The sequence below is a fragment of the Rana temporaria genome, chromosome 4 (genome assembly GCF_905171775.1).
Source record: "Rana temporaria chromosome 4, aRanTem1.1, whole genome shotgun sequence".
In the NCBI taxonomy this organism is placed as follows: Eukaryota; Metazoa; Chordata; class Amphibia; order Anura; family Ranidae; genus Rana; species Rana temporaria.
This window is the reverse complement of record NC_053492.1, coordinates 88,900,254-88,911,989: the sequence shown is the minus strand read 5'-3', so window position 1 is coordinate 88,911,989 and position 11,736 is coordinate 88,900,254. Positions and strand designations below refer to the sequence as shown.

The window sequence follows — 11,736 nt, the reverse complement described above, 5'->3', positions numbered from 1 at the left end:
CTGGTGCACCCTAAAAATCCTTCCCCAGCCCCTCACTGATTACAGCATTGTGTTCCACCTAGAAAATGGCAGTGACCCCAAGTGGCTGGTCTCTGGAACTGCACATAGACAGTTTCAGAATGAAGGATGAGTAGCAGGGTGTGCCTGAAAAGAGGGCTGTCTCCAGTAGGGATAAGCTTGGGTGTGTTTAGATCCTAGTCTGAACCCATGTGATGATGTGAGTGACCCTGCCAGAAAGCTGTCACATGTACTAGGCCAATCATTTGGGGCCCGGGGCATTACCCTCTCCACAGATGCATGCATACACACCCTCTGTATACATGCAGCTGTGGGGAGGGGAATGCCCTGGCTGCAGATGATTGGCCTAGTACAGGTGACATCTGGTGAGCTCGCTTACTTTGGTTCGGATTAGGCTCCGCACACACTTGAGTCATCCCCAGTCCCTGACAAACAGGAACAGATCACAACCATACATTACAGCCCACTGTATACCTCCCAACTTTAGAACTCAGGACAATTTAGAGAGGCTCTGACCTGCAGTGTGCATAGCATGCCACATTGAAACGTCAGCATGGATAAATCAAATTGAATATTAGCTGTAGCTTAGAGTGGTTCTAAAGGCTCATGGTTACCTTCATGCATTCTATGCATGAAGGTAAAAAAAACTTCTGTGTGCAGCAGCCCCCCAATACTTACCCGAGCCCCCATAGAAATACATTGATGTGCACGAGAGCCTCCAGAGACTCTCCCTCTTCATTGGCTGACATTGCTGTCAATCACAATCAGTGAGCTGTTTATATTTAGCAAAATATAAAAAAAAAAAATAGTGGCGATAATCTACCACTACAAGTGAGCTTTATTTGCATGAAAAAATAATAATACGAATTTCATATGGTGTTGCATGACCGCTCAATTGTCATTCAATATGTAACAGGGCGGGAAGCTGAAAATTGGCCTGGGCAAGAAAGGGGTGAAGGTGTCCAGTATGGACACTGAGCACATTTGGAGTATATCAACTACACTGTGGATTGGGCTTTTTGTACATTTTATTCACATTTATAAATGCACTTCACATTGTTGTATTTTTAGTTACCGTATTTATCGGCGTATATCGCGCACTTTTTTGCCCTGAAAATCAGGGCAAAATCGTGGGTGCGCGATATACGCCGATACCCGCTTTCCCGCGCCAAGTTTTGAATACTGCGCCAACATATACCGAGCGCAGTACACTCGGGTATAGTCGGACAGTCTTGGCTTCTTCCGCGGTCACGTCCTGGACGTACAGGACGTGAGCGCGACAGTTGCCGAGCCTGCCCGAGTGTACTGCGCTCGGTATATGCTGGTGCAGTATTCAAAACTCGGTGCGGGAAACGAGGAGGACGCAAGGACGCCGCGAGGACGCCGCAGAAGGACGCCGGACCCGAGTTAGAAGACACCGGACCCGCCGAAGAGGACACCGGACCCGCCGCAGAAGGACACCAAAGCCGCAGAAGGACACCCGAAGCCGCAGAAGGACACCGGACCCGACGAGGCCGCCGCGCAAGACACCAAAACTGTAAGTACAAAAATAACTTTTTTTCCACAGGATTGGGGGTCACTTTAGGGGTGCGCGGTATACGCGGGAGCGCGTTATACCGCGCTAAATACGGTAGTATGATTTTTGATACATGTGTAGCAAACCCCCGAGGGAGCTGCTTTTGTTTGTTCAGTCCGTTTCTCTGCCTTTCAACCCCAATGAATCTCAGCCCCTCTGGCACACCTAGCAATGTGATTAATGGTATAACTCAACAGGAGTACACAACACAGTTCTTCTTGTAGTTTACTTGAAGAAAAGTAAAGTTCAGGTTAACATTAGTCAGTCAGGACCTGTGTAAGTACCCAGGACTTGGTTGAAACAGTTTAAAGAAAACAAACAGTCAGGAACACTATGCAAACAACGAAAGCAATAGGTAACAATATGTACAGATTAAATAGACTCCCCAATAACTTTTGGTGTGTGTGGGATGCTGTGGCTAAAGGGGAACCCCAAGCCGGCCTACGCTACCTCTAGTACACACCCAGTGAAATTATCTCAATACCCGTGGTATGTCCCCTTTAAGAGCAACCACGGTAATGTCCTGGAGGGAAAACGTTGCGTTTTATTATCTTTACCGGCAATGTAGGAGCTCCGTGGACAATATTTGGATATGGTATTCTATGAAAAGCATTAAAAGTTCCTGGGCAAAGCCCCCTTCACCAAATCCTATACACAGTCAGCGGTCCTCCCCTGAGCGATCGATCGATCTTAGATGCAGGTGTGTAGCAGTGGTATTCAGTCCTTGAGCTGTTGCAGGGTGTTCATCTGGGCTGGAGCTGCATGAACAATCTGTTCCTCTGGGCTGGAGCTGCATGAACAATCTGTTCCTCTGGGCTGGAGCTGCAGGCTGTGTGCCCCTTGGTAGGCCGCGATTCCACACACACAGAGTGCAGGAGATGCTCTCCTGATGGGGTACAGGCACAAAGAGGCTCCACCCTAGTTTCTCTGTCTTTTTATCTCCTCCCCCACAGTCCTTTGCTGCTGCCTGATGATTGTAAACTCCCTATTGGAGGAGCCTGAGCCAGACAAGCAGTTCTGAGTGTCTGTGTGTGAAGAGAGAATGGGGGGTGAAAAAGCCCACTCTGCTGAAGCAGACAGCTGTCCCCTAATACAGTGGTCCCCAACCTTTTTGGCATCGGGGACCGACGTTGTGAAGAAAATTGTGCCAAGGCCCGGGGGGCTTTTCGTGGGGCAATTTATCGGGGCAATGGCTGGTGTTGGCGCTTCAATCATCCTAGCACATCATTGATATAATAATATTTATATTATTACATTGTAATATATAATGAAATCGTTATGAAAACTCACCATAATGCAGAATGTGCCAGAGTGTCACATGCCACGTCACGATGCAGATTGTCACTTGCCACGTCGCCTGCCATCAGATGCGGATTGTGGCCTGCCACCAGATGCAGATTTTCACTTGCCATGTCGCCTGCCACCAGATGCGGATTTTCATTTGCCACATCGCCTGCCACCAGATGTGGACTTTCACTTGCCACGTCGCCTGCCACCAGATGCGGATTGTCACTTGCCACGTCGCCTGCCACCAGATGCATTTTGTCCCTTGCCACGTGTCACCTGCCTCCAGATTTGGATTGTCATTTGCCACTTTGCCTGCCAACAGATGCATTTTGTTCCTTGCCACGTCACCTGCCACCAGATTTGTATTGTCACTTGCCACGTCACCTGCCATCAGATGCAGCTTGTCATTTTCCACATCGTCTGCCACCAGATGTGGATTGTCACCTGCCACCACATGAAGATTGTCACTGCAGTGGTGGCAGCACAGGTGTGCACATTTGTTCAGAGGCAAACCTGGAGTAGTGGGTAGTGAGAACAGCTGTAATTGTGGGGGTGGGGGGCGCGGGTAGTGAGAGATGATCTCATCTCTCTGCTTAACCTCCAGCAGTGTAATACACTGTTCTTCCACGCTGTGTTGTTCCACGTTGTGTCGGCGGAGGAGCAGTGATGCGGCGGGCAGTGAGAGATGATCTCATCCCTCTGCTCGCTCGCTTCTTCCACGCTGTGTTCTTCCACGCTGTGTCGACGGAGGAGCAGTGATGCGAGCGGGCAGTGAGAGATGATCTCATCACTCTGCTCGCTCGCCTCAGTATAGCGCCCCCACTGTGAGAACGGAACAGCGGTGATTCGGGCGAGCGGTGAGAGATGATGTTCTCTCTTTTTTTTGCTCGTCAGATAGTGCAGCCTTCGCGGCCCGGCTGCAAACAGGCCACGGCCCGGCAGTGGGCCTCGGCCCGGGGGGTTGATGACCCCTACCCTAATAGATCAGTCCGGAGAAGTCCCTGCTACACATGATAATGCATGACATTTGTTTGCACATGAATTCATATTATTTCACGCTAAACTGTTAGGGCATATTGCATCGATGTTGGATTTGCACATTAACGCAAGCCAGTAGTGCATTTCTTTTGATCATATCGTGATTGTGCTGCACTTTTTCAAGGGATAAAATAACTTTTTCTACAGGGCAACACTGAGCCCCACTATTACATTTAGAACGTGTTACCAACATTATCTGGCTTATTACCAGCCAACATTGTACAACTAGAAAAAGTGCAGGGATAGGGATGGACCCTGTCTTTTAGGTAGAATTAAAGTGGTTGTAAAGTCAGAAAGTTGTTAATCTTAATGCATTCTATGCATTCTTATGTGTGTAGCAGCCCCCTTAATACTTACCTAAGCCCCCCCTCTCTATCCAGCGGTGTGCACGAGTGCCTCAGCCATCCAGGAATCTCCCTTCTGATTGGCTGAGACACAGCAGCGGCACCATTTGCTCTCACTGCAGTCAACGTAAATTAGCCAATCAGGAGACAGGGGGTGGAGCCGAACCGCTGCTCTGTGTCTAAATAAATCTGCGACACGGCTCAAGTGCCCACATAGCATGCTGCTTGCTGTGGGGGGCATTCAATAGGAGGCAGGGGCCAGGAGCATAGAAGAGGGACCCGAGAAGAGGAAGATCCGGGCTGCAAAACCACTGCAACAGAGCAGGTAAGTATGTTTGTTATTTTTAAAGAAAATAAAAAAAAGACTTTAAAGGCTATGTTAAGCCAAACCATATTTGTTTTGGATCTAGTATGGAAGGATTAAAACCCCTTTCAGTTTATTTTTTTACTGTCTGTGTACAATTTGGGAAATTTCCTTTTACTTCTTGTTCCAAAGATGCAACAGGATGTTATAGGAAATCTTCAAAAATTCACGAAATTCCCTTCTTAGCCAGTTATCCTTGGAACAGGTGTTCATTGGAAGACTTTCCTTCTCAGGGACAATGGTCACCAGTACAAATAAGGGCACTTTCACACAGGGGGATCCCTCGATAAACCGGTCCTTATATATCCGCTTGTTCAGCTGGGATCGATCTGTTGATCCACGCTGAGCCGGCGGATGACAGGGCGGTCCCCGCACACTGTGCAGGGACCACCCTGTCAGATCTCCGCTCTCCTCTATGGGGGGGGATCGAATGAACAGGGACAGCACCTTGAGAGGATAACAGAGACTTACCACCTTAGGGCGGGACAACAGCATGTAGGACCTTTCTGCCGAATGCCTGGTCACTGGCAGATGTGAGGTCTAATCTGTAATGCCGCACAAACGTACGGTAGCTTGACCACGTTGCTGCTTTCCAAAATTGCTCAGGGTGGCACCAGCTCACTCTGCCCATGTAGTCGCAAGTGCTCTTGTTGAATGAGCACAGATTCCTACTAGTGGCACGATGTCTGCGTGAGAGCAGGCCTCCCGAATAGATAACTTTATCCATCTGGTCAAGGTAACTTTTGAAGCTTGGAAACCTTTCTTGTTGCCTCCAAAAAGAACAAATAATGATTCTGAGCAGTGGTGGTTCGTCCATAGAGGGCGCTGGAGCGCCGCCCCCTCTGGCTCTCACCGCCACTGAGTCAAATAACATAGATTCATGCATTGCACGAATCTATGTTATTTTCGCCGCTGCCGCTGTTATTCAGATGGTCGGCGCTCAATGTCCGGCCATCTGAATAACGCCAGCTGGTTGGCTGTACGGAAATGTCTATCAAAGCCAACAGCTCTGATAGGCTTTCCCAATACACCCCCCGGTTCCCGGAAGCTTATTCTCGGAGCGCACAGACTGTACGCCCCTTGAATAAGATGACAGGCGTCTCAGCCAATCAGGTTGGCCGGTTCTGGCTACCTGTAACCTGATTGGCTGAGACGCCTGTCAGTCATCGAGGGCGGGAGAAGACATCGTGGGACGTGGATGCCTGACTCCAGTAAAGGTAAGTGCCGGGCGGGGGGGGGGGAGAACGCAATTTACAGGGCACAGTGGGGACAATTGGCACAGCGGCGACCATTAAAGGGCACAGTGGCTGCGTTTAATGGCATGGCACAGTGGTGACAATGTATGGCACAGTGGCTGCGTTTAATGGCATGGCACAGTGGTGACAATGCATGGCACAGTGGTGACAATGGATGGTACAGTGACTGCGTTTAATGGCATGGCACAGTGGTGACAATGTATGGCACAGTGGCTGCGTTTAATGGCATGGCACAGTGGTGACAATGGATGGCACAGTGGTGACAATGGATGGCACAGTGGCTGCGTTTAATGGCATGGCACAGTGGTGACAATGTATGGCACAGTGGTGACAATGGATGGCACAGTGGCTGCGTTTAATGGCATGGCACAGTGGTGACAATGTATGGCACAGTGGCTGCGTTTAATGGCATGGCACAGTGGTGACAATAGATGGCACAGTGACTGCGTTTAATGTCATGGCACAGTGGTGACAATGTATGGCACAGTGGCTGCGTTTAATGGCATGGCACAGTGGTGACAATGGATGGCACAGTGACTGCGTTTAATGGCATGGCACAGTGGTGCAAATTGATGGCACAGTGACTGCATTTGATGGCATGGCACAGTGGTGCGAATTGATGGCACAGTGACTGCATTTGATGGCATGGCACAGTGACTGCGTTTGATGGCATGGCACAGTGGTGAAAATGGATGGCACAGTGACTGCATTTAATGGCATGGCACAGTGGTGCGAATTGATGGCACAGTGGCTGCATTTGATGGCATGGCACAGTGGTGCAAATTGATGGCACAGTGGCTGCGTTTGATGGCATGTAACAGTGGCTGCGTTTGGGCACAGTGAGACTGCAATTTTTTTTTTCCTTTGCGCCCCCCCAAAAATGTTGAGCACCAGCCGCCACTGATTTTGAGCATCTGAAGCTCTTTGTTATTTCTAAGTAGCATAACAAAAACGTTTCTTTCTCCCCTGAGGGATTTGCACAGAAGGTAGGTAGCACAATATCCTGGGAGCGATTCCCTGTTGACGCTACCTTAGTCAAAAATGTTGGATCTGTTCTCAGAACAACTCTATCTGAAAATAAAGATAAATAAGGTTCCCTTATTGATAGGGCATGTAATTCACTGATCCTGCGCGCTGACGTGATGGAGACCAGGAATAAAGTTTTTAAAGTAATATCTCTGAGAGATGCATCCATTAAAGGTTGAATGAATGAATTGGCCAGTGGCAGCCGTTTACCATAGAGCTAACCGAAGACCAGATGGTCCCCAGCCATCTCTATAACCTTTAGAGGTCGGGAGCGGCGCTGCCATTTTTTTTTTTAAGGGCTCTTTCACACGAAGCGGATCCGTATTGATCCGCTCCGTTAGCCCGTTTGGCTCAGCGGGGATTCCTCCGTTAATCCCCGCTGAGCTGTCGGCGGACAGGGCGGTCCCCGCACACAGTGCAGAGACCACCCTGTCTCTCCTCCGCTCTCCCCTATGGGGAATCGGATGAATACGGACCGTGTGTCCGTATTCATCCGATCCGTTCCGCCAGACGGAAGAAAAATAGGGTTTTCTTCCGTCTGAAAAAGCGTAACTTTGCGGACGCGGATCGTTACGGACGTTAGCGGATACATCATCCGCTAACGTCTGCAATCCCATAGGGATACATTACAAGTCCGTAAACGGACTTGTAATAAACGGTCCGTTCGTCGGCACGTGTGAAAGGGCCCTTAGCTGGAAAGCTTGAGATCATTCCTTTTTTATACATATATCTGAGGCTGGAGGAGATCTGTGGACTTATAGACCCCATAAACAGGACCTGTCATGTCCTATTCCCAGGGATGTTTACATTCCTTGTAATAGGCATAAAAGTGGTAAAAAAAATAATGAAAAGGGAAAGTGTAAACTAAACAATAAATAAAATAAAAATAATTATGAAATGAAATTACAAAAATAAAAAAGAAGCGACTGCATACGCATGTCGTGCCCACATATGTAAAAGCGCGGTCAAACTACACATATGAGGTATTGGCGTGAACATTAGAGGGAGAGTAATAATTCTAGCCCTAGACCTCCTCCGTAACACTAAACTAGTAAGTCTGTAAAACATTTTATAGTGTCGCCTATGGAGATTTTTAAGTACGGAAGTTTGGCGTCATTCCACGAGCGTGTGCAATATTAACCACTTCCCGCCCGGTCAATAGGAGATTGACGTCCGGGAAGTGGTTGTGAAATCCTGACTGGACGTCTATGGACGTCCTGCAAAACTTTGTGCCGGCGTGCGCCCGTGGGGGCGCGCAGCGCGTCGATCAGTGATGCGGGGTGTCAGTCTGACACTCTGCATCTCCCATTTCGGTAAAGAGCTTCCGGCTTGGATCCGCACACTAGACCACCAGGGAGTGCCCCCCAGTGCTCAAAAGAGCACAAATAGATATAAAAAAAATGTTATAAATGCAATCTATGCCAATCAGTGCCCAAATGGGCACTGACTGTGCACAGCAATGCCATCAGAACCACCCCTCAGTGTCACCCAGTGTCCATCAGTGCCACCCAGTGTCCATCAGTGCCTCCTCTTAGTGCCCATCTATGCCCAGTGCCCACCTATCAGTGCCACCCATAAGTACCCATCAGTGCCGCCCATGAGTGCCGCCAAAGAGTGCCCAGTGCGCCTATGAGTGCTCATCAGTGCCGCCTATGAGTTTCCATCAGTGCCGCCTATGAGTGCCCATCAGTGCCGCCTATGAGTGCCCATTAGTGCCGCCTATGAGTGCCCATCAGTGCAGCATACCAGCGCCTCCTATCAGTGCCCATCAGTGCCGGCTATCGGTGCCCATCAGTGCCACCTTATCGGTGCCCACCAGTGCCAGCCTTATCTGTCCTGACCAGTGCCACCATAACAGTGCCCATAATTGAAGAAGAAAACTTACTTATTTACAAAAAAAATTAACAGAAAAAAAAATAAAAACTTTTTTTTTTCAAAAATTTCGGTCTTTTTTTAGTAGTTGCGCAAAAAATTAAAATCGCAGAGGTGATCAAATACCGCCAAAAGAAAGCTCTATTTGTGGGAACAAAATTATAAAAATGTCATTTGGGTACAGTGTAGCACGACCGCGCAATTGTCATTCAAATTGCGACAGTGCTGAACGCTAAAAATTGGCTTGGGCAGGAAGGTGCGTAAGTGCCTGGTATGGAAGTGGTTAAAGCGTAACACGTTAGGTATCTATTCACTCAGGGTGACATCATCTTTCACATTATACGAAAAAATGGGCTAAAGTTACTGTTTTGATTTTTTAATTCATGAAAGTGTATTTTTTCCCTCAAAAAAAAAATGTGATTAAAAGACCGCTGCGCAAATACCGTGTGACATAAAATATGGCAAAGGCCGCCATTTTATTCTCTAGGGTCTCTACTAAAAATAACATATATAATATTTGGGGTTTCTTAATCATTTTCTAGCAAGAAAATTATGATTTTTACATGTAGGAGAGAAGTGTCAGGATTGGCCTGGGTGAGAAGTGAAGGGAACGTAAAAAACAGATCATGTTCATCTTGTGCTGCCATCTGATTAGAGGAAAGCCATTACCTGCACAAACACACACACACACCGCCCGCCACAACTCTGTACTCCGGAGAGACACACGGGAGAGGCGTGGTCATAGAGGGCTTCATCCTATCAGAGAAGTTTGGTTATAATATCAAGGGGGTGTGGCTAGAGAGAGAGCATGGTAGAATGGAGAGAACACCGAGCGCGGGATACTGGGAGAGCCGAGTGGCTGCACTTGTCTTTCCACTGGCAGGTAGGAGGGGTAATACGGGAGAAGGGGAGGGGTTACAGTGAAAGGGGAGGGGTTAAACTTTGGGGAAGAGGGGCGTTACTGTTGGGAAGGAGGGGCTATACGGAGGGAAGGGAGGTGTTATTGCTGGATAGGAGGAGCTATACTATATGGGGAGAGGCGGTGATACTGCTGGGGAGGAGGGGTCATACAGAGAAGGTACGGAACAGATAAAAAGGGGATAGAAGATTTGTTACTGGCAGAGAGCGGGATCTATACAGTGGGAGGAGGTGTTACTGGCAGGGAGGCGGCGCTTTACGAGTGAGAGGCGAGGCTAGGAAAGAGAGCCTACACGGCGAGGGGAGGAATTACATTGAAAGAGAGGCGGGGTTATGCAGTTAAGGGTGTCATTACTCTGAAAGGGATAGAGATTGTGCGGCGAGAGGCGGGGCTATATTAAGAGAGGCGGGGTTATGCAATGAGGGGCGTGATTAATTTAGAAAGGAATTGTGCGGCGAGGGGCGGGGTTATATATAAAAAAGGCGGGGTTATGCAGTAAGGGGAGTGATTCATTTGATAGGGATTGCGCTGCGAGGGGCGGTGTTATATTAAAAGAAAGGCGGGGTTATGCAGTAAGGGGAGTGATTCATTTGATAGGGATTGTGCTGCGAGGGGCGGTCTTATATTAATAGAGAGGCGGGGTTATGTCGGGCTTTTGCGAGGAGGTGATTTTTTGGGCTAGAATTGATAGTGAGATGAGGATTGTAGGAAAGGCGGGGATATACTTGGAGCGAGGAGCTGGGTGGGATATTCTGCGAGAGGGGCGGGATCTCCCTGGGAATGGGGCGGAGCGGTGTAGATACTAGGAGAGGGGCGGGGTTGCCCTGGGAATAGGGGCGGAGCGGTGTAGATACTAGGAGAGGGGCGGAGTGGTGAAGATACTAAGAAAGGGGCGGGGTCGCCCTGGGAATAGGGGCGGTGTTATATTAAAAGAAAGGCGGGGTTATGCAGTAAGGGGAGTGATTCATTTGATAGGGATTGTGCTGCGAGGGGCGGTCTTATATTAATAGAGAGGCGGGGTTATGTCGGGCTTTTGCGAGGAGGTGATTTTTTGGGCTAGAATAGATAGTGAGATGAGGATTGTAGGAAAGGCGGGGATATACTTGGAGCGAGGAGCTGGGTGGGATATTCTGCGAGAGGGGCGGGATCTCCCTGGGAATGGGGCGGAGCGGTGTAGATACTAGGAGAGGGGCGGGGTTGCCCTGGGAATAGGGGCGGAGCGGTGTAGATACTAGGAGAGGGGCGGAGTGGTGAAGATACTAAGAAAGGGGCGGGGTCGCCCTGGGAATAGGGGCGGAGTGGTGAAGATAAGAAAGGGGCGGGGTTGCCCTGGGAAAGGGGCGGTAGCGGTGTAGATATTAGGAGAGGGGAGGGGTTACCCTGGAAAAGGGGCGGAGCGGTAGCGGTGTAGAGTCAGGGAGAGGGGCGGGGTCGCGCCGTTAGCTGTATAGAGACAGGGAGAGGGGCGGGGCTGTAGAGAGGAGTGGTGACAGTAGGAGGTGTGTCCAGCAGCCACTGCCCTACTCCGGGGATCTAGGACTCATGGAGCGGCGGCTGCTGGTGCTGGGGATGGATCCCGGGTTGGTGTGATCCCCGCTGTCATCTGCTTGAAGTTCCCGGCTGTGCGCGCGGAGTTGCGGCGTGTGTAGTAGGCGGAGTCCCCGGTGCTTTGTTGGGAGAAGTCCCCGGAGTGGTTACCTCCTGTCCTGTGTATAGAGGTGTGAGTGGGGTCCCCCTCCTCCTCCCCCCCTCTTCCGATCATCATGCCGGATCAGATCAGTGTGTCGGAATTCATCACAGAGACCAATGAGGATTACAAGTCACCCACCACCTCCAACTTCACCACCCGGCTCAGCCAATGCAGGAGCTCCGTCACCGCCATCGAGGAGGTAAGAGGAGGGGGGGCACTCTGAGTGGGGGAGAGGGCAGAGTAGGTGGTGGATGTGATCATTGGCAGTGCCATGGTGGGGATCACACACTCCGCTCCACCATGGGGAGGACCTGGGATCAGAGAAAGCAGATCATACAATGTATAT

General features: G+C 49.7%; 1 protein-coding gene across 5 annotated transcripts in view; it reads left to right on the top strand.

Moving 5' to 3' along the window:
* The first annotated feature begins 9,574 nt into the window (after positions 1-9,574).
* ASAP2 (ArfGAP with SH3 domain, ankyrin repeat and PH domain 2) overlaps positions 9,575-11,736 on the top strand; it is a 344,117-nt gene continuing 341,955 nt past the window's right edge. For 2 of the 5 annotated variants that reach the window (XM_040348641.1, XM_040348640.1), the window contains exon 1: positions 11,183-11,589. In XM_040348641.1, the coding sequence (XP_040204575.1) occupies positions 11,464-11,589 (126 nt within the window). In that variant the 5' untranslated portion in view covers positions 11,183-11,463. Of the gene's footprint in view, positions 9,665-11,180; positions 11,590-11,736 lie in introns of those variants that run through there. The other 3 variants (XM_040348639.1, XM_040348637.1, XM_040348638.1) reach the window with 3 other exon arrangements.